Consider the following 21086-nt stretch of genomic DNA (forward strand, 5'->3'; position numbering starts at 1 on the left):
AGCCAACAATTAGCTGTCACCGCCTGAAGCTCAATAATGGCACCGCCGGCACTTAATGAATGGCGTTAGATGTTTGAGTATAGTGGAAGAGGGCAATTATACATTAGGCTTATGGAGTATAGCCTGTATAGGTAAAGTATGGAGCAGGCTATTTCTTGGTATGGAGACTTTAATCAGCCTATTGAGGATAGTATCCACATCATCTCCTCTACTGCCCTGGAGATGTTACTTCTTAACATCCCACTAAAAACCCCCCCAGTAATGCAAATCATAGTCCACCCCGCCAGGCCTCCACAGAGGCTTCGGCGTATAAACCGGAATGGGCGACGCAGCTGCAAACACCATTAGCACCACGCAGTCAACCACCAGAGACACTTACTTCCGTAGCCCGTGCTCGGCGCCGCCCAGGCCGGTAAACCCGGCGCGACCCATCCCGTTGGCGAGGCGGTGATTGTGTACGTGCTCGTATATGTATGTGGTTGTTCCGCAGCACCAAGGGAGACGAGTCCATTGTTTGGACCGTAGGAGTCATCGCCTTCGCCAAAGACATTGTTGATCTTATTGACGACGCTGCTGCCGGACTCGGTCCAGACGGTAAAGTCCTTGACGGTAACGTTGGTGGCGTATGTGAGGTCGTTGGCGATGAGGTAGAGCGGTGGACGTTGGACGCCGTTTGCTACGGAGCCTGCGATGACATTTAACCATGTAGCCGGAGAGGAAGGAGAGAGCCCCACCTGAAAAGTTTCTAAAGACAAGATTGCTCAACGCGACTGACCCCGTGTCTGGCTCGAACGTGTTCTGCCAGTACTGGTTGATGTTCAACCCGTACAGACTTGCTTTGGAGCGGAAGTTGGCAAAGGTGACATTGGTCACGTAGCCGGAGCCACCGGGGTAGGTCTTGATGAAGGCAATGTTGTTCCCCTGGATGATGCTGATGTTTTGCGCGACCTGTCAATCAGTACAGCAGTCTTGATGGCGCGGACCGACGTACTATGTTTGATATCTCGGCGGAGACGTTGAGGCTGCCGATGGAGACCCCCGAGCCGGCCTGATTACAGACCAGGTTTTCGACCAAGGCATGGTGGGAGGGACTCTTGACGGAGACGCATTCGTCGCGGTTGGTGACCTGACGGTCAGCTAGGCCATCAAAGGAGCGGTAATAACATACCTCATTATCGTGAATGTGATAGTTGGTGCCGATTGCATCAATACCATCGTAACTGCCGAGATTCGCCCCCCGGATGGTAAGATGGTATGCTTCAACGTTGACGGCAAAGTCCAGCACAATGTGGAATTTCGGGCTGTCGACCAGGATCAGGTCATGAACGGAGGCATTCGTTGGCGAGATCAAACGGACGAGACGGGGTCGATCGGTGCTGTTCGGTCAGCATCATCCAACATCATGGTGATAACATACTTGTTCAGATTCCGGTAGAGGTATCCTTGGCCTTGGAAGGCACCGAGACCATTGGATGAGTAGAACTCGAAATCGACGGCTGCACTGTCAGTCTACATTTTACAACTGATAACTGAGTCTCACCATTGACAATGACCAAGACATCTAACAAAAACTTCTGGTCACCCTCCCCATTAATGGTAACATTTAGAACATCTGCACCGGCCAAACCCTCAAGGATCAACGCACGATCAATGGTCCAGTTTCCCCCATATGCTGCCGTGATGAGGCCATCCAGCTGAAATGCCCAATTGGTCGCGTTGCTGAGCACAACGCCGCGGGAGATCAGGTATTGCCCCTCGGGGACAATGAGTCTGCTGCCGGGGTTGGGTCGGACACAGTCATTAAATGTTGTCTCGAGGGACGTCGAGATGTCGGTGGTGTTGTCAGCGACAGCACCATAGCTGAGGATATTACATGCGATTTTCTTCTTGGAGAGAGAAGTGATTGGGCCTACAGGGCCGATGAGCTGGGCCGCTGCTAGGCCCAGCGGGAGGGCAAAGAGCAAGGTAAGGACAAGCATGATGTGTTGTGAGATCAATAATGGCTTGGTCAAGCATTTATACTAAGATATCAAATGATGCAATGAAGGTCAGATCATGGTAATTTTCCGTCCACTGCTCTGTCCATGTATATAGCATTGGTGCCATTTTAGTATGGATGACACCATGCAATTGCGCCCAGAGCTATCTATCTATGCTACTAATCACTGTTTCAACGCATTCCTACTCTCCAGGTCTTCCTTCCGTGTCTTGGACTCCACATCCAAATACGGCTTCTCAGCCTGTGGTGCAACACGCAATCCATGCCGCAGATGAGGAACTTCAGTTGTCAGCAGGACTCCAGACACGAGATAGGAAGACATACAGTAATCGAATATCCCTGTGTGGAAGGTCACCCGGTTATCCCAGATCGCCACCGCGTTCGGAGTCCACTTCCACCGGACCTGATACTCATAGGCCTCGGCGATGGTCCGGTAGAGCGTATCCAGCAGTGCATGTCCAACCTTCTTCTCGATGCCGACGATTTCCTTGGTGAAGTTCTCATTGACGTACAGAGTTTTCCATTTCGTGACGGGGTGTGTACGGACCACGGGATGCTTCTCTTGTTCAATACTTCCGTAGTCCATTCACCTAGGTTAAGGGCACAACTCACAATAGTCTCGATCGGATCCCGCCGGAGACACCCATTCGTCTTCAGTGCCTTCTCCGCCTGCTCCAGCCCGCTATGCTTCGCCTCCAGCGTCTCAAGAAACGCCCTCAACTTCGGTGACAGCGCTACCACCGTCAACATTCTCCCATTCAATAAATGCTACGCAAGACATACACTCATACAACGCATACCCACTAGCCCAGATCGTATCGCCCCCGGCTACACTCCCCCCCGGCCCCGCAGCAGGCAGGGTATCCATCCGTAGCATCGTGAGACCAGGCGGCTGCAACTCATAACTCACATCCGAATGCCAGATCTGATGCGAGCGGCCATTCACCGCCGTATGGTCCTTGTAGATGGGATGCACCCAGGGCAGATCGGGTATGATCCCCGCCATCTGGTGGATGTGCAGCTCGCCAAAATACGCCGCGAAGGCGATCTGCTCGTGCACGTCCATCGCCTGGTCGCGGAAGAAGACCACCCCTCGCTCTGCAACTAGCAGCGCCAGATCATCCTTTTGGGCTGGGGTGAGGGACGCGAGTTGAAGGCCGGCGAGCTCGGTGCCGATGTCTGGCGTGAGGTGGATGATCTCCGTTGCGGCGGAGAGGAGGCGCGATTTGGAGGGATCGGCGTGGTGCCCGCGGTCGGTGAAGGGGTGCAGGGTGAGATTGGCGAGCTTGAAGGGGGTGTAGTCGGGGTATTCCAGGCCTGCTGCGCGGACGGATTCCAGAGGGGAGACGCTTCGGGGGGTGTGGTAGTCCGGGTGGGGGAGGTTGGCCGGTTTAGGCGGGAGTTGCACTTCGTCTGCCGTCATTTTCAGTTGACAACTGTTGAACAGGGCATACTAAGAAAGGGTTCCGCTAGCTTTATAACTTTTTCAGGTAACTCCGGTGGGATGCTGTCACTGTTGGTGGAATCTACTCGCGTCATCCAAGCCAATTTGATGTTATCTACGGAATACTATAGACACAATTCCCTCGATAATTTCAGCCACACCCTAGAGACCATCACGGCTAACTGTCAAACAAAAAATCCAACCGCTTATTCCCCTCATCCGTCGTAGTCTCCAGATACTCCACCTTCTGACTCTCACTCATCGCATCCCAGCGTTCCCTCTTCCACCGATTCCTCACAACATAGTACCACTTTGCCAAGATATACGCCACAATCGTCGCAACATTGATCGCAATCAGCTGTGAGTTACCCCGTCGGTAGTACGGCTTATCGTCCTCGCGGTAGATATTCGACGAGGCGATCCCGGACAGCTGGATGGTGATGTTGTACAGCGCCGCGCTGACCGTGCGCGTGCGGACGGCGTTACTCAGCCGCGAGCACCAGCCTACGTGTGCTGCATGTGGGGAGGGCCAGCCTAGGAGCACGAAGGTGACGGCGTAGAGACCCCAGTGGGAGAGGGTGCGGGCGGAAGTGTACAGAATTATCAGAAGCGGGAGCGACCATAGCTGCGTGAGGATGCCGATGACTGCGATCTGGTGGAAGCGCTCGGTCAGCTCTGTGATCAGAAGGAGATTGAGAGCCGCGAAGACGGTGACGGGGATACCCAGAAGTGTAGTCTGGAAGGTCGAGAAGCCGATGGCCCTGAGCGAGAGACTCAGGTAGGACTTCGGCGGGGAGGTGGGGATCTCGAACAGGATGCCGATGATGTAGATAGGCCAGAGATCGTAGTCCTTGAGACTGCGCCAGAGCATCCCTATGCTGAGTGCCTGTCTGTTATGCATGTCGCCTTTGGAGGGGTCGTCGCGCAGGACCCTGTTGACGATGATCTTCTCCTCGCGTTCGGTGAAGTACCCTTTGGGGTTCCACCAGGTTGCTGTCTGGGTTGGACCGGGGACAAGGAACAGGAAGCTGAGAACACCAATGACCAGACTGATCAGTGCTTCGATGAGGAAAAGCCATCGCCAACCCGCGCGTCCGGCAACGCCGCGCATGTGCAGCACTCCGTACGCGATGAAGGAGGCGATCACGCCCGAGAGAGAATCGACGAACCAGAAGAGAGCGAGTCGCAGCGGCATTTCCGTCTTTTTATAAAAGTAGGATAGGTACAGAATCACGTCGGGGATAAAGCCTCCCATGAAGAACCCGAGGAAGAACCGGCACGCGAAGAATCCAGCCCGGTTGTGGATGAAGAACTGTCCCCCGGAGGCCAGACTCCAGAGGATGATCTGCACGGGGATCCAGCGATCAGGGCCAAGTCGCTTGCCCACCATCTGGGAGGGGATCTCCGCAATCAGAAAACCGATTCGGTACATATTCTGCGCGTTGTTGTAGTCGTTGGTGTTGATGTGCAGGTCCGGCAGAAGATTGTCGGCAGACGCATTGCCTAGATTTCCCCGGTCAAGATTGAGGCCGAAGAACATGACCAGAATCCAGAGGAATATTTTGAGGTCCGTCTTGCGTCTGACGGCGACCTCCTCGCGATGGGTCCACCGGAAGTCGGGATCGAATCGGTGCAGGTTCTCACATTGCGGATGTGGGAGGTAGTATTTGGCTAGCACAGGGTCGTCGAAGACGCTCTTGGTGGTTGCTGTAGCATCCAGGTCAACTTGTTTCTTCCGCGTAAAGATAGACAAGAATGATCTGCTGTGCGACTGCTCTTCGGGCTCGGCAAGGTGGACCGTGGTACCATCCTTGGTGACTTGCTTGTCACTGATATCTGATGCTGGGCCGGCCATTTTGCGATGATTCCAGTCATCTACAACTGCTATCCCCACTTATATCTACGTGAATTTAATGTCTGCTCTATGCAAATAATGGTGACAGCTACGTAGTATGAACACAATGGGCAAGGGTGAAGGGCGCAGGGAAACCGATGATGTTGTCATGTAAGTGTCGATGGCATCACCAGGTTTGCTTTGTTATCATAAAATCAATCTAATCAGGCAATCGCTTTCTGAGTCCAACACCCTCTCATTGATGGAAAAACACATCCTGTACGGGAATCCTGGCCCTGATAAGGCTGCTTCGCCATACCAAGCCATGATGATGAGCTCCGGTGGAGGCTTATTCCAGCCTTTCAGGCCAAGAACAGAACGTAGTATATCTTCAGTTATATAGACCTACGAGTTGCGTTGGCGGCGGCCTCACGGCCGCCGACGTGCACGTGGAGCCAGTTAATAAACTTGAATATTCTTACTACATGGTGTATCTATCTACCTATTCTGCAGTATAATGCGCCGGCCGTTCTCGTGTGCGACGGGGGCGCAGGTCCGCAGGTTGGTCCTGGAGCAGTGGGCTGGACCGCTCGGAGACCATGATCCGTGAAGTCCTTTCATAGGGAGCGATGGTACCCATATCAGTGTCCCTATCTCTTTCATCGTCGCTTGGTAGCGCTAATTCACTTGGTGGGGATGTAGCACTGGTTGCAGTCAGCAGCTGGCAGTCTATATCATCCTGATCGTCCTGCAAGCGGCGAGGCCTTTTTAATGGTGTAGATTGCTCTACACTAACACTGCTACCAACACCGGCATGTCGGCCCCATCTGTCGCGTACTGGCCGTTTGGTACCGGCTGCAGATTGAGGTGTCCGTGGGGTGGCCGGCATTGATGGTGGACCACCTGGGACAAAGTAGATATCGTCCACCTGGACGGCCAGGTGGGGTTCTTCGACTGTCAGGCTGCATATGTGGCTAGCGACAATGACTTGGCTCTGTGGTGTGATGGAGGGGAAGTTGGCCCATTGTTTCCCGTTTTTGAAGTAGATCCGGACTATGAAGGTCGCCTGGGTCTTAACAGAGCTGTCATAGACAGTGGTGCGGAGGTCATAATGCAACAGCGTTTGGCCTTTGTTCAGCTGACCACCAGAACAGATCACAGTTCCCATGAGGGTTATGGTTGGGGGAGCTGCCTCTGAGCAGTGCATAGCATACGCCTCTGGGCTGGTGTAGTTACCAGGATGACTGGGGTTTGTCAAAGAAGGCACTCTAAGGGGGTGCATCATGGGAAGGAGAAGGTAGAGACAGGAATGGAAATCCAGTACCCACCAGGAGATAGAATGAGCGTTTACAATCAGCTGTGGCCGGCTGTCCACATCATGTCTCATTGAAAATGAGCCCTAGATATAGATGAAAACGTCTTGTTGACAGAGGTGTGATCGTGCAGGGGGCGTGAAGAAACGCACTATTGTAGGGATTGGGCAGATCTGATAGTCATCTAAGAGCTCTTCAGGTAACAAATGGGGAACATTTAAGGTGATTTTGAGTTGCAGGGCAGCCGGCTGCTCTGGACGGGTTGGGTCTAGGGTGAGTTCCTTAGAAAAGTCGCGCAGGTGGATGATCGCAGGGTTATTTCCCTTGGACATGTCGGCAAAGATCAGGCAGAGATAGCCCTATATATGCCGAGTGGACAGAGCAGATTGAGATGGTCTATATCATACTGAAGACCGAGAGTGTGAAAGTATACAGGTAGATATAGAGATGGAAGGGACAGAATGTGGTTAGTGCCTAATGTGAACGTGATCAGAGAGGGGTTACCGCGAGTAGCGGGGCCATCCTGGGCAAAAGGTCACCATTAGGAGGAGGTGCAGGAGGGGTAAAGAGGGGCAATGTACCGCAATCTGCTTTCATCAGGAAAAGAAGGACCACTCATATGGGAAGGAGTAGGTCGCGATAGACAACGTTGAGCGTTGGCTCATCGCGCTCCCAAGGGTTCCGGAGGATGCGGATGTCAGCTCCACGCCGGACGCGAGACAGGCTGATATAGAGCTGGCCATGTGCAAATACTGGCATGGTGAGGTCGAGCACGACGCGGTCCAGCGTCAGGCCCTGGCAACTGTTGAAAGTGGTGGCGTATGCCAGCCAGAGTGGGAACTGGCGACGCTGGACGGTCCAATTGGCACGATGCGGTCGGAATTCAAAGGTGATGCGAGGGAGGCAGAAGATCTGCATCTCCTCACCAGTAGTTTGAGAGGTTAGTAGCTGATTATATTGCAGGAGGCGCACCTGGACGACATTAGCAAGTAAGTTGACCACCTGCACCCTCACATCCTTGACCAGGCCCTTTTCAATGGATAGGTTTCGCATGATGCTCGCGACGCAGCCGACTTTAAGAGAGAGGTTATGTGGTGGGACGCCAGGCTCATGCAACATGGCAAGAAGATCAGCTTCTGCACCGGTCAGTAGGTGGAAGCTGGACTCGTCCATTTCCTTAATTGTATCATGACTGTAGTAAGCGGCTTCCTTATAGTTAGTATGCTGAGCAGACGGCAGCAGAGGGGAAGGACTTACTGGCAGACCCTAACAGGGAGTCCAGCAACAGTTGGTTGAAGATATCTACCCGCGCGTTGAAGGGGCTCAGGAACGCTCAGCGGACGGCATCAGAGGAATGAGCAAGGGAGTCGTCAAGGAACAGGAACCTTGCGGCACCATCCATGTCTTCAAGATGCTGCAGATGCCGCACTGGCACAGCGGCCTCGAATGGCGGCACGCCATCACCGAGCTGGTCCACCCAGGTGGCGTAAGCCACATCCCCCGCATACCGGATGGGAATGGTCAGACGCAGGATGTCGAAGTGGCTCCAGAGATATGAGGAGCGAATAGAGTTGTTCAGCGTGGCAGATGGGCCAGAGCTGCCACGGACCACTGGTGCCACTTGGCGGAAGTCAGCCAGTCCAACAAAAGTCTTTCCACCAAAGGGAAGCTGGTTATCCATAATCTCTTGGAGTAGCTGGTTTGCGCACTCCAGCACGGCCTTTTTCGCCATTGGTAGCTCTTCCCAGATGATCAGTTGAGCATGACGGAGTAGTTCTGCACGCGCGCCATATGGACTAATCTTTGATTCTAAACCCTCATCACTGTCCTGCACAGGGATGCCAAAGGCAGAGTGGGCGGTCCTACCGCGCTCGTAATGGATGACACTGAGCGCAGTCATGCCTGTGACACAGACAATGCCACCATCGGCACGGACCCGGTCACAGAGGGCAGCCATCAGAAAGGTCTTCCCCCGGCCGGCGCGGCCATCAACAAAGAAGCAGGCCGCACCGCGTTGATCCTGGTGGCCCAGAATGCGCTCAAAAATGCTCAGCTGCATCCGCGCGGGCACGGAGCACTGCCCGGTGTGGATGGAAGAAGTTGAGTTCCAGGTCTACCTCCGAGTCATAGTGGTGGCGGTGTGGCTCCGGTAAGCCGCATTGGGGGAACCTTGCGACGAGAGATAGCGTGTGATGTCGGCCAGAGCCAGATTAGTAGCGTCGTCTGCATGGTGGTGGAGCGTATAGTCTGCACACAGGTCAGGCTGGAACCGGGTCCAAAGCTGGATTGCGGGGAATGGAAGGTCTAAAAGAAGATACGCGAAGAGGAAGCGGAGCTGTGAGGGGCGGCTGTACGCAGCAATCGCCTCACTGATGGCGTATTCCGCCTCGCTGACATCCTGGAACAGGCCCAGAGCGGTAGCCGCTTCATGATAGGTTGCGTAGCAATGGCCGTTGATGGTACGGATGTCCTCAAAGCTTGACGCGGGGCGCACCTGTAGCAGCGCTCGCAGGTAGAACTGCTCCTTGTAGCGCAGTGGGATGGTCTGTATCCGGGTGACAATATCCCCAGTTGCAGGTCGCCGTACCACCTTCTGCCGCAGTCCTTGGATTGTCTCCACCTCGGTGATCAGGACCTGGCATCTATCGAGTGGGCTGTTTAATGGTAACGTCTCAAAGTAGTAGCAGCTGAAGAATTCCATGTATGTCAGCTGCTGGAACGGCTCTGTAGCCGGATGCTGGAAGTACCATAGCAGATCACTCATTGTGGAGAATCCTGGCGCAGTTGGACGACGCATCCTGGCTAAGTTACACCCTTCCAGGTGGACTGGGAGGCAGCGGACACTCGGCTTCTTATGCACTGTTTCAAAGTTAAAGATTCGGTACACTGCCTCGGAGGCAGACAGATAGCGTGCGCTCACATAGTCCTTATACTCATTGACAATGTCTTCTTCATCCCCAGGGTCCACTATGTTGTGAAGACTGAATCTGGTGTGATCAGGGCCCTTGAAGAGGTATTTAAACAGATAGAGGAAGATGACCGCCGTCGAGCAGACGTCTACATAGATGTGGCAGTCCAGCAGCTTCAGCAGTGCGGGTATATGCGGTGTCACCCAGCAGCTCTCAGCCTTGCGTCGGCGGTAGTGCACGCGTCCCAGGTCGTCTAGGTGCGTGTGGGGGTTGATGGGCTGCGGGTAGCCGTAGATACATCGGCCGTTGCGGTTACAGCGCGACCCTGGACGGGCCAGGTGGTTCTGCGAGTGCATGTGGAAGCGCCTTACCTGATGGTAGAGATCTGGTTCCTGGTCTGCGTCCGGCAGCTCCGCGGAAATGAAGATGTCGAGCGCCGACAACGGTGGCTCCTGCTTGAACTTCACCACGATGTGGGCGTGTGGCAGGCCTCGCTTCTGGAACTCGACGACGCTGATCTCATATACCAGCCCCCCAAATCTCTTACGCAGGAACGCCTTCAGGACCCCCAGTCGCGCGCGGAAGGCGCGGCAGACAACAGCTGGGACGTCAGTAACGTCCTGGCCCGGTAGGAGCTGCGACTGGATTCTGACCACTGTGGGTTGGTTGTCATAGTTAACCAGATGGACGGCTTTCCCAACTTCCTGGCGATCGCCAGTGAGTCAGTCACCTGGTCGGAGGCCCAGGCGCGTGATCCCATGAAGCTCGCTGGGATCTTGTTCTGGAAGAGATCAGGGATCGATGGGTCAGCGACCTCATCCATCGATGTTGCATGGACACGGCGTCCCCGCTGCAGGTAGCGTAATCGCTCCTCCTCAGTCCGGGAGAACATATTAACGGCGTACTCGCAGGTCAGGCGGCCGAGAATCTGGAAGCGCGGCTCAGAGAGGAAAAGGTGACGATACCACTGGATCTGCGTGCAAGTCAGGGCCTTCTGGAAGTCATTGATGTAGCCCCAGCCGCGTGTGCCATGGGGGAAGAGCAGCGGATACTGCAGCGGCTCGTACAGACAGGACAGGATGGGGACGAACCGCGGTTGCAGGCCTCCTCGGCGGAAGAAGACCACCTGGCGAGGACTCACGTGACGGAGACCGTCCGTGTTGATGATGGCAGCAATCTCACCACCTGCCGATGGCACTGACATTTCTACAGCCAGTGGCATGGCCTCATCACTCACCTGGGTCAGGGCATGGCGCAAGGTGCGAACGTACGGACTCACTTGTTTGAGGAACTGGCGTACAGTGTTCACAGTGTCCTCTGCCACTGACTGTTCCCGGGCACGCTCAACTCGTGCCGCCTCATCGTACAGGAACCAGTGCATGCTGTGACCTTTATCAGCCACATCCAGCAAGCGATGGTAGACACGACCCTCCAGGACGATATTTGCGAGTCCCTGAAACGGCACAAAGCGGCCAGTGGTCCCGATTGCGGAAAAGGCGAAGAGGTTGTTGAGTCGACGACTGATTTGGGAAACATGACCTTGGTACCGAACCAGCAAGGAGCTTAAGAGGTCATCACAGGCCGGCAGGCGCGGCAGACGCTTACGCCCCTGGTTACAACACCAGCCATCCTCCTCTGTAGATAGAAGGGTGGTACTGCAGAAAGAGCAGGTCCTTGACCAGTCCTCTGTGAAGCGGGTCACGACCATGCGCGCCAGCTGATCCCACCAGTGGAGGGTCGCCCCGGGCACGGGGCGAGATAGCTGGCCTCTGACTTCCGGTCGTGGGAGCGCTGGTTGAGTCTCTGGCAGCGGAGGGTGCTGTGGACTTTGACGATGTATGCTGTTTGCCAGAGGCGTAGTCTGTAGCGGTGGGGGCATGGGGAGGCTCTCCACTGGTCGAGAGAGCAGCAGATATGGACGCTGGACTGGCGCAGGAGTTGTAGGAGCTGTGCGGCGCCGGCGACGCCGGCAGGTCTCACAGGTCCTATAGCGGACATGCTCCCATGGCCGCAGACAGGCAGAACAGGTAGATACGCGGGGTAAAGAAGTCGCATTAGACATGTAGCGTAGGTCGGCGGGAGGAATGACAAAGTCGGCAGGATAAGCAGTATTCAGGAATACGGATACATGGATAGATATAGCAGACTGCACAGGGCAGAGTATGGATACTGGGTAACCCCACCATGCCGAGGAGATGCAGGGAAGCACCTTGCTGCCACAGTAGTATTTCCGGAATATGTACCGCCATATCGTCAAGCAGGCGAGCAGGTCTCAGCAACTGAGCTGGCAGGCGCAGGGCGGCACCGTCGCACTGACGTGGAGACGGTGCGATGGTGCGCCGGACAGCGCACGCCTGCAGCAGCCGGAGCAATCAATGGGCAAAGCGGTGGTTCAGTTCGTGATATCGTATCTGTACGTGTGTCACAGTGGCTGGACTGGAGATAGTCAACTCCGACACCCTCTGTGGGGGTCTGAGGGAGGTATGTGTAAAATATATATATATATTTTCTTTTAAAAACGTTCAGTAGGTTTTAGCCAGCTATTTATATACCACCGCAATCAGAGTTGTTAGGGGTATCTCAAAGTGTTCGCCTTTATGATACTGTTCGAACTCACGCATAATTTCATCCTGCGCAGCCAGCTGCATTTTGCTGGGCAGCTTTCCCATGTAATTGCCGAACGAGCTTGATGTCGCCATTTGCAATAGTTCCTCCTTGGTTTGCACCACAAGCGCACTAGAATCGAACCGTATCTTACTTGATGAGAACCCCGCCTCTTTACTCAAAATCGTCAGGGCATCCGAAGTAATCCTTTTGGGAGCTCCGATAGTGGTATCAGGATAATAATCATTCCGGCAGGCTCAAGCGCGTCGCCGTTACGAGGCTGACAAGGAGCTTGATAAGTTGATCGTCGAAATTCGTAAACAGCCAGGTTATGATGACTTCTTGTGCGCGCCAAGTGAACAGGAAATGCGTCTTGCTGCAGAATATGGCCCTATTGTTGCTATAAATATCAGCCAGTATCGTTGTGATGCGATACTCATTGAGAAGCACCAGATATGGTGTCTGGCTCTACCCAAGCTTGACAGCAAGGAGATCTAGGAGAGGGCAAAGAAAGGTGAACTGGGGAGCCCTAAAGTTCTAGAATGGCTGTGGGATGACATCATGAGTCCTATTTTGAACGCCCTAGGATTTGGCGAGTCTCCGTCTGACCATAATTTTCCACGCGTATGGTGGATTCCGACAGGAACTTTGACCAAGTTCCCTCTCCATGCGGCTGGACGTCACCGAATAGGTTCTGGTGAAACAGTGCTTGATCGGGTCATGTCCTCATACAGCTCGTCCGTCAAAGCGATTATTTATAGCCGCAGACGTCCTGCTCAATCATCTACTTCGGCGCATGCGCTCCTCGTGGCCATGGAGTAAACACCAGGAAATTCCCGACTTCCTTTCACAGCCAAAGAAGTAGAAATGATACGTGGCCTGTGCAAATCTATGGGAATTGACCCTATCCAGCCTGGTCAACACAAGCAGGATGTCATATCACATCTGCCGCAATGCAGTATATTTCATTTTGCCGGCCATGGTCATACGGATGAGGCTGATCCATCAAGAAGCCACTTACTCCTGGAGGAAGGGAATAGTGACCCACTCACAGTAGCTAATCTTCTGCAAATAAACCTTTGAGAGCATTCACCATTTCTTGCTTACCTCTCAGCTTGCGGGACAGGCCAGATGAGAGATGAGAGGTTCGTTGATGAGAGCATTCACTTGGTCAGCGCGTTCCAGCTGGCAGGTTTTCGCCACGTTATTGGCACTCTCTGGGAAGTCAATGATGAAATCTGTGTGGACATGGCGAGGATTACGTACGAAGGGATGGGGAATGGAAAGATGAAAGACGAGGAGGTGTGTCTAGGGCTCCATAATGCTACTAGGGAACTTCGAGATCGTTGGCTTGACATGTCATCGAAGGCCACATGTGAGCTCAGATTAGCCAGAAAGGTGTGCGCGTCCCTAGAGAAGTGTAAGACAGAGGTTGGGAGTGTAAGTGATGGAGGTGAGAGAGATGACAGATTGCCGAGAGATGTTGTACTGTGCGACACCGACACAGACGACGACGGCAAAGGTATAGGGCCATTGCTTTGGGTTCCATATATTCACTTTGGCGTCTGATGTATCTTTGATGGTCATCACGAGATGGCTGGTAATTGGAATCTATAGTCGGAACGACTGGTTCGCTGCACTCCCCAAACCATATCCTGCATGGATCATGGATGAAACTATTACCACGTATGCAGAACTCAACGTGTCTCCAGAGAATGGTGTCAGTCATCATCACTGGCAAGGTATCCACCACAGGCCTGGGAGTAGTGCGTGTATTTCAGTGTACATGCACTACACGCACTACATTTTAGTGCAGTGTGGTGTAGTGTGGTGTAGTGTGCGTGTCACGGGGTGGGTTTACAGGAACAGCCAAACAGAGTATATAGGTAGTTGACACTCAGGAACTCTAGCTACGGGTCAGGCTATGCGACTCCAGGCGAGCTCTGTACTTCTCACCGCATCGGACATTCCTTCGTTTACTGGATATACGACCTGTCCATGCGGGTCAAGGTTGCAGACAGCGTTTGCCATAATATTCCCACTGGGAGATGTGATGTCGAATCTTCGCTGTATATATGACCATGGCATGTCTAGCTCTAAAGGAAAACGAAGTTGCTTTTCTTCTTGTGCAACCTTTACAACTGGGTTCGTTGCCCATCTGCAGACAGAACAGGGCGAGATGTTAACAGACTCGGATGACAGGGAGGCCATGGTGTTTTGTTTTATTGAAGGGCTTCCTCTTTCTTACTTACCGATAAGCATGGCGCAAGCAAGCAATGCACGAGTAGAACCCATTGTAAGCGTCTCGAGGGAGGGCATCCCAATTGCCAGACTGGACGGTTTCCAGGGCACTTCGAGCCGCCTTCATGTCCACCTTCTCAGTGAGCAGAGCCTGCATGCGCGAGCGAAACTCTTGACAGCGGATTTTATTGCACTCATCGTCAAGCGATGGGTTGGCCGTCGCAAGCAATGGCGCCATGGCAGCATAGATCTGCCTGTAGGCGCGCAGAGCCGGCGGAAATTCGTCATGGGTGGCCCTCGGTGGCCATGATCCAGCACCTTCATCGTTTATCAGCGTCGTGAATGCCGAGTGGACGTCATGCCGTATGTTTAGTGCTTTCAGGTCTTCTAGTCCAGTCTCCAGTGAACGGGATCTGGAGTCGTACTGGAGGCGATAGCGCACGATCACTACCAGGGTCAGAACGACCACAACAGTGAATAATGCGAGAATCATTTTTTGGAAGCGGAGGAACAATTCAGACTCAGCAAGAGCTTGTAGGAAGGTGATTATACGCAGAAATAGAGAGATATACTGGTAGAAAAATTAAATAGTCCAGTTTATTCATTAAAAGAATATTTTGCAAAGGGTACATTATACATGGGATACGGACTCTCTGATTATGTTACTAGTGCAGCCCTGGTTGTGTGGGGGCCATAAGTATTGTAAAAACCACTTAAAAAAATAAACCTGCACTGATTACTCCGTAATTACCTCGTTTCTTTCTCCTATTACAAATTGTCTGCCTTATCTCGCGTTTCTCTTCTTTGCCTGCAACGTATAATCCAACCCGACCTTGTCTAGCTGCGGAAACAGCCACCGCTATGCCTTCAAGAAAGCCACATAGCTTAGAACCACCGCACGACCACTTGGTCCATGATGCGCCAGAAGAGGATATGCCATATGACAGGGAGGCCGCTGAGCGGGCGCCTCTATTGCCGAGGTCAGATCGAGGATGGAGCAACCAAGACAAATCTGACGACGAAGACCATTCCTCTACGCGGAGCGCCTTCGCAGTGACGATTGCTATTAGTGTGTTGCTTATGATGGCCGACATCTGCAATGATATAGCCATGGCGCCGCGGATGGTGATTTTTGAGGATATAATTTGTCATGATTATTACGCAGGCTTCGCGGGCGTGGCTGACTGCAAGATTGAACCAGTCCAGAGCGAATTGGCCCGCATCAATGGGTGGAAGAGAACGTTCACCATGATCCCTGGTAAGCGACACTTTTTTTCTTAATGGAGCTGCTCGTGGACTTGCTAATGCATCAGGAATAGGTTTGGCACTCTCAATTCCATATGGCGCTCTAGCAGACCGCATCGGACGCAGTAAAGTGCTGAGTCTGGCGTTATGTGGAGTTCTGCTCAACGAAACTTGGACCACGATAGTTTGTGCAATGCCTCAAGTCTTCCCTCTCAGGGCAGTATGGTTCTCTGGAATATTTACTATCCTCGGTGGAGGTCCCTCGACAGTCGTCTCCATGTGCTATGCAATCATTGGTGATGCGTGCCATCCACACCAGCGGTAGGCTACCTAGGTATATCTCATTGTACATTGTCTTGTGAAGCTGACCAAATTTCACTCACCTAGAACGACTGCCTTTTCTCTGATATATGCAGGCTTTCTTATTTCCGAAATGGTTTCCACCCCGCTGGGTGCTGTATTCATACCTTTGAACCTGTGGATCCCAGTCCTAAGCGCCATAGGAATACGGCTTGGATTCACCCTGTTTACCATTGCTGTCACGGTCAAGTATAATAATAACACAGGACGGCTTAAGGATTTACCTACAGATGATCAATTCTCACCAACCATGTCCTCCCCTTCACCACAAAGAAATGTACGAGATCGAGTTAGCCGAGGCATCGCAGCTCTAGCTGGAGCTACTACTGAGTGGATTACGAAGGATGTCGCACCTGCAGACGTCGTCATGTCAAGTGTGACCAAAAGCGCCGCAGCCGAAGAGCATGATATCGAAATGGTCAAATTCCTTTTGAAGAACGGTGCCAATGTGAACGCACCGCCAGCCAAGGTCAGGGGAGAGACAGCGCGGCTTGATGTTTTCCAAATTCTCCTGGCCGCGGCAGCTGATATAACAAGTTCTGCTGGAGAGTATCGCAACAAGGACCTGCTGTGTTCTCTTGCCAGGGCAGGCGACGTTGACTTGGTTCAGCTCGTCGTAGACGAGCAGATCTCGGCCGGTCATACGTCGCGGACAGGGACGCACACCGCTCCAGGCTACTGCAGAAGACGGCCATCTGGAGGTGGTGAAGGGACTCTTAGCACCAAGTTCCAATGTCAATGCACCAGCTGCGCCATTCTATGGGAGAACTGCACTTCTAGCCGCGGCATCCAGTGCGGACATGAACCTTAACCTAATACACCTTCTCCTAGATGCAGGAGTTGACGTGAATGCTCCTGCATGTCTGAAAGGAGGAGTAACCGCGTTGCATGGAGCCCCAATCTGTGGTCATCTCTGACTTGATTTCCTTCCTCTGGAGAAGGGCGCAGATGTAAACACTCCCGCATCGCCTATTAAAGGCCGGACGACTATCAAAGGGGCCGCTAAACACAGCCATCTAGACACGGTGCGCATTCTGCTGAATGCGAGAACCGTAAGCTCCCGGTCAGACAGAAATGGGGTTCAAAGCGCCATTTCTTTGGCCAAAGAAAACGGTCATCCTGCCGTGGTCGGCTTGCTCGAGGGTCATTGTACATGAGGAACAGATCAATGCACCAATGGATGTGGCGTCAAGTCCTGAACTCTCATGAACAAGTGTGTACGCTCTAGTTTGCTACAAACAAAGAAGTAGGCATTCCGGGGGTGTTGGAGCATTTTGCCACAGGATACAACATGTAACAGCTGATATTCCTTGGCCACCCACTGAAGTACCGAACGGACTATCTGTCTTCAACTTGATGGAGAGATTAGTATTGATATCCCACCTCGTCTGTCTCTTGATACTCCCGAAAAGTCGAAAGCTGCCTCCTTTATGTTTGTGTGCCAGCCAAATGATTATGCTGTGATTTTCTTTTTCCTACTATTCATCATGACTGCAACGGTCCATGGTTCGGCCTGCAACAACAAGGCGGTAATAAAGGAAAATGGATGAATACCAGTGCGACAATTATCACTCAAGGTCATGAATGATCCCTGGGACAGTACCCCCTGCCTAATGCGACTCATACCACGGTACTAAAGTAAAGTCTGGTCCTTCTCATTGAGTGGCGGCTCGCTCTCGAGGACCTCGCTCAATCTGAAAACAAAGGACGATATGGCCCTACAGTTACTAGGCACATTTTTCCTTTGAAGTTTGATCCTCCTTTTTTTCTTCGGCTAGGTCTTTGACAAAGCACGGAGAGTTCTATTAACTTTATCAAAGTAAGTGGTTTTCTCAGCCGGGATATTCCTTTGTCGGTACCTCTACACAACAATAAGACTCGATGGTTGAGAAACTTCTAATTTTACCACTCTTTCATATTTCCACACGGTCTTGGATTGTACCATGGTTTAGAGATGTCAACTTTAACAAATCTGGAGAATCGAACTGATGAATAAGGGAATGACCTCAAGGATTGATTGAAGGAGCCGGTCCTTTACTCTAACTTGAAACAGAGATTCCCTGCTTCTTGTTGGGAAGATCATTGTGCATTAACTGTTAATGCATGGGACTGATGTTCAAGTGTTCATATATATATACTGACCTTTCTCGGCCAGGACATGGTGGTCTCAGCATCGTGAACAACTAATTCATACGCGCAAGATGGCCGACCTCCGATTTAACCCCAAAAACAGGAGTCGCCGCCAAATGATTGACCGGACCTACCCATGCCGGATCTCTCGCTTTCTGGATGCCTATGGAATCCCTAACGTGCTCTGGGGAGAGCTTGTGATGAATATGATTCTTATTCCCCTTGAGGCAGACGTAAGTCCCCTAATTCCACTGAGGCACCACAACTGCAGTTGGAGGAGCTAACCACCTGACAACAATAGGGCATCTACTTCGTCATCCCCGATGAACATATCGACAAAGCACGCGACCTCCTGCTAGAAGCCGGCTTCCCCCCGTGCCAGCTGGGGAAGTATTGCGGCTTCGACCACCCCAATTCTTGCCATGGAATCCCCTACGCGCACTTCAATATCGTGGACCTCGGCCCCTTGGACTGCTACAAACCCGAGCAATACGGCCCAAATCCCCGCCAATGGTACACGCTGGAACTCTACAAGAAGTCCGAGCTGCTGTGGGCAGCGCCCGAGATCCCGCTGGGAATACCACCCGCGAATGACCCCGATTATTGGACAGTTAAGGATAAGCGTCTTCCAAAAGTCGCCATTGAATTCCGGCGAGGCCGCGTTGTCAACGCGGATTATCCGGTCAAGATCCCCTCGCCAGCGCGCTACGCTGAGTCGCTGACCCTCCTGTTCTTCCGGGACAATTACCCGGAAGAGACTATCAGAGGGCTCGAGTGGGATACGCTGCTGGACGACATGGAGGTAGTGATGGATGAGTACCGCCTCTTCAAACTGGAGGACCTTCCGCCTCGTACTCGAAGCTGGTTTAAAATTCTGACCGAAACCCCACGGGAAAGAACGCATGGGGATGCCGAGGAGAGGTTTGGGGCGGAGATGAGGGAGGCGGGTGAGGTGCCTGAAAAGAGTCCCTGGCTGTCGGAAGCTATTATGCCAGCTGGATGGCATGAAGAACTTAAAGAGTATGACGAGATGATAAAGAAGAAGAAGGAGGAGGAGGAGGAAGAGCAGATGAGGAAGAAAGAAGAAGAGGTGAAAGAGGAGCAGAATGCGTGATGGAATGATGGGTGGGCTTTACAGCTGTTTTGTGTTTATCCTGTACTCATTGACTTATTATTGTTGATTGCCATATTCTGAACATACATATGTTTAACTTGCTTATCCGTTGAATGAATAATGTTGTTATACCTTGTTCCGTGACTGTTAGAAGAAGTTCCACCCTAGTGGTTGTGGTATAATGAATGCTTTCAATCAATAATGTCTTGTATCAGGATGGCTCATAACACCACCCTCATGTCCGCCATAACTAAGACAAAATGTATGCTCCACATGATGTTGATAAAGGATTAAAAAAAAGAAAAGGTCTTTGTACATTTGCCATGCCTCCATATATATCCTCACCCTTGTTTTAAAGTGAACATCTGTATCAAGATGTAATGGTTCTCGAACCAGGCAATGACAATAAATAACAGGGTCCATTCCCTTCTTCACAGGCTCAGTCATTACCAACTTCATTTAATCAAGCTCTGCGACTTCCTTTACAAGCTATATCCTGAAAACCATGGAACCACTCTTAACATGAGCTTGACTCATTTGTCTGATAATGCCCTCAATATCGCACTCAGAGCTGCAGCAAGAGCAGTCATCCAGTCTCTACAGGCAATGCCAGAACTGCAGGGCGCTAAGGTTGCAATTGTCGGTGGCCTAGCAGTCCAAAATTATGTGAAAATTAAACGGCGAACCTTGGTGAGTTCACTGAAGAACCAGAATCTGCCAGTCTCATCGTGCTGACAAGGCCATGCATCCTGGTGCAGGATGTGGATGTGCTGCTTTTCAGGCCTGACCATCCCATTGACACCCAATGGATCCGCAAGGAGCTGGTCTCCCGGTTCCGGAAGTCCTTCAAGGCGTGCGGACAGCCGCTGTTCTTCAAGTACAAATGTAAGGGCAAACGGAAGGGCAAACGGAAGGGCACACGGAAGGGCAAACTAAAGGCCAAACCGAAGTGCAAACGGACGTACTTAGTGCAGGTGGATATCATTCCAGGGTACTTGGTACGTTTGTGTGCCCCAGTCAGATAGCCGAATTCAAACTAACGTGACTGACGACAGCCACCGTACCTGCCTGGGAATGCAATGACGCTGGAAGACGTCAACTTAAAGCATCTGCCATTTATTGCCCTGTTGGACCTCCTCGCGTACAAGGTCCACAGCTCCAGCATGCGTTCCTGTCCGAAAAAGCAAAAGCAGGACGCCAAGGACGCGACCAGGCTCTGGAAAACGCTATACGGTCAACGGTATGTTCCGCTGAGTGATGGCCAGTGAGACGCCATCTCTTCTGGGGTGGATCTGATGGCGGAATATTCCAAGCAGTGTTACTTGAGAAAGTGTAGGCTGAGACAATGGGTAAATATCTGAGAGAGGAGCATTCCGTTCATGGTGATTGCATTCCAGGACGAAGAGTTAGGGTGGGTTCAACATTTGAAGATATGGTATAGAGCAGCTGATGAGGTCCTGCTGGTCAGAGACTGATATAAATAAATTGTACTAAGGATAACCCGTCTGCCAGTGTTTAGAAAGCATTTTAATGTATGAGAGATCCATAAACACAGACGGCTCGCTGGCAGACAAGACAATGCACTGATTGAACCTGAGTAACTGCAAGATGTAGGGGCGTTAGTGACCTCTAGGGTCTATTGATCGTTGAATTCACAGCCACCCCACAGTCCACCAGCAACTGAGCAATTTCAATCTCTTTTTTAGAGGCAACACTCGGCAACAGCATGTAGCCACGGGCCACGGCTGCCCGTTAGACGTGTGGTGTCCACACCCGAATCAATGAGCAAAGAAGGAGTCTATACCTTTTTAGTTATACTATACTTTCTACTAGGACTGCAGAGATAGTAGTAATTATAGGAATATAGACTTATAGTAGTATGTATAGTAAATT

The 21086-nt window shown here is 52.1% G+C and overlaps 7 protein-coding genes across 7 annotated transcripts; 3 read left to right on the forward strand and 4 right to left on the reverse strand.

The window, feature by feature from the left end:
• Nucleotides 1-243: 243 nt before the first annotated feature.
• On the reverse strand, nucleotides 244-1979 carry CDV56_100961 (putative rhamnogalacturonase; the record flags this gene model as incomplete). Its single annotated transcript, XM_026754580.1, has 6 exons — nucleotides 244-332; nucleotides 380-685; nucleotides 735-948; nucleotides 992-1376; nucleotides 1418-1496; nucleotides 1541-1979. 6 exons carry the CDS (start codon nucleotides 1977-1979, stop codon nucleotides 244-246), a joined length of 1512 nt encoding a protein of 503 aa, XP_026610315.1.
• A 183-nt stretch (nucleotides 1980-2162) lies between these two features.
• Nucleotides 2163-3422, reverse strand: CDV56_101261 (TauD/TfdA dioxygenase family protein; the record flags this gene model as incomplete). Its single annotated transcript, XM_026754880.1, has 3 exons — nucleotides 2163-2555; nucleotides 2612-2733; nucleotides 2783-3422. 3 exons carry the CDS (start codon nucleotides 3420-3422, stop codon nucleotides 2163-2165), a joined length of 1155 nt encoding a protein of 384 aa, XP_026610316.1.
• A 199-nt stretch (nucleotides 3423-3621) lies between these two features.
• Nucleotides 3622-5298, reverse strand: CDV56_101478 (putative MFS transporter; the record flags this gene model as incomplete). The annotated part of the gene is made up of 1 exon (XM_026755097.1): nucleotides 3622-5298. The coding sequence occupies one exon, from the start codon at nucleotides 5296-5298 to the stop codon at nucleotides 3622-3624; it is 1677 nt and encodes a 558-aa protein (XP_026610317.1).
• A 481-nt stretch (nucleotides 5299-5779) lies between these two features.
• CDV56_101774 (uncharacterized protein) lies at nucleotides 5780-6562 on the reverse strand (the record flags this gene model as incomplete). The annotated part of the gene is made up of 1 exon (XM_026755393.1): nucleotides 5780-6562. One exon carries the CDS (start codon nucleotides 6560-6562, stop codon nucleotides 5780-5782), a length of 783 nt encoding a protein of 260 aa, XP_026610318.1.
• An 8643-nt stretch (nucleotides 6563-15205) lies between these two features.
• Nucleotides 15206-16760, forward strand: CDV56_103014 (uncharacterized protein; the record flags this gene model as incomplete). The annotated part of the gene is made up of 3 exons (XM_026756633.1): nucleotides 15206-15602; nucleotides 15664-15910; nucleotides 15977-16760. The coding sequence occupies 3 exons, from the start codon at nucleotides 15206-15208 to the stop codon at nucleotides 16758-16760; spliced, it is 1428 nt and encodes a 475-aa protein (XP_026610319.1).
• A 1390-nt stretch (nucleotides 16761-18150) lies between these two features.
• On the forward strand, nucleotides 18151-19193 carry CDV56_103345 (uncharacterized protein; the record flags this gene model as incomplete). The annotated part of the gene is made up of 2 exons (XM_026756964.1): nucleotides 18151-18312; nucleotides 18381-19193. The coding sequence occupies 2 exons, from the start codon at nucleotides 18151-18153 to the stop codon at nucleotides 19191-19193; spliced, it is 975 nt and encodes a 324-aa protein (XP_026610320.1).
• Nucleotides 19194-19715: 522 nt separating this feature from the next.
• CDV56_103499 (uncharacterized protein) lies at nucleotides 19716-20461 on the forward strand (the record flags this gene model as incomplete). The annotated part of the gene is made up of 3 exons (XM_026757118.1): nucleotides 19716-19883; nucleotides 19952-20191; nucleotides 20249-20461. The coding sequence occupies 3 exons, from the start codon at nucleotides 19716-19718 to the stop codon at nucleotides 20459-20461; spliced, it is 621 nt and encodes a 206-aa protein (XP_026610321.1).
• Nucleotides 20462-21086: the final 625 nt, after the last annotated feature.

This window comes from Aspergillus thermomutatus (genome assembly GCF_002237265.1).
Source record: "Aspergillus thermomutatus strain HMR AF 39 chromosome Unknown NODE_329, whole genome shotgun sequence".
NCBI lineage: Eukaryota > Fungi > Ascomycota > Eurotiomycetes > Eurotiales > Aspergillaceae > Aspergillus > Aspergillus thermomutatus.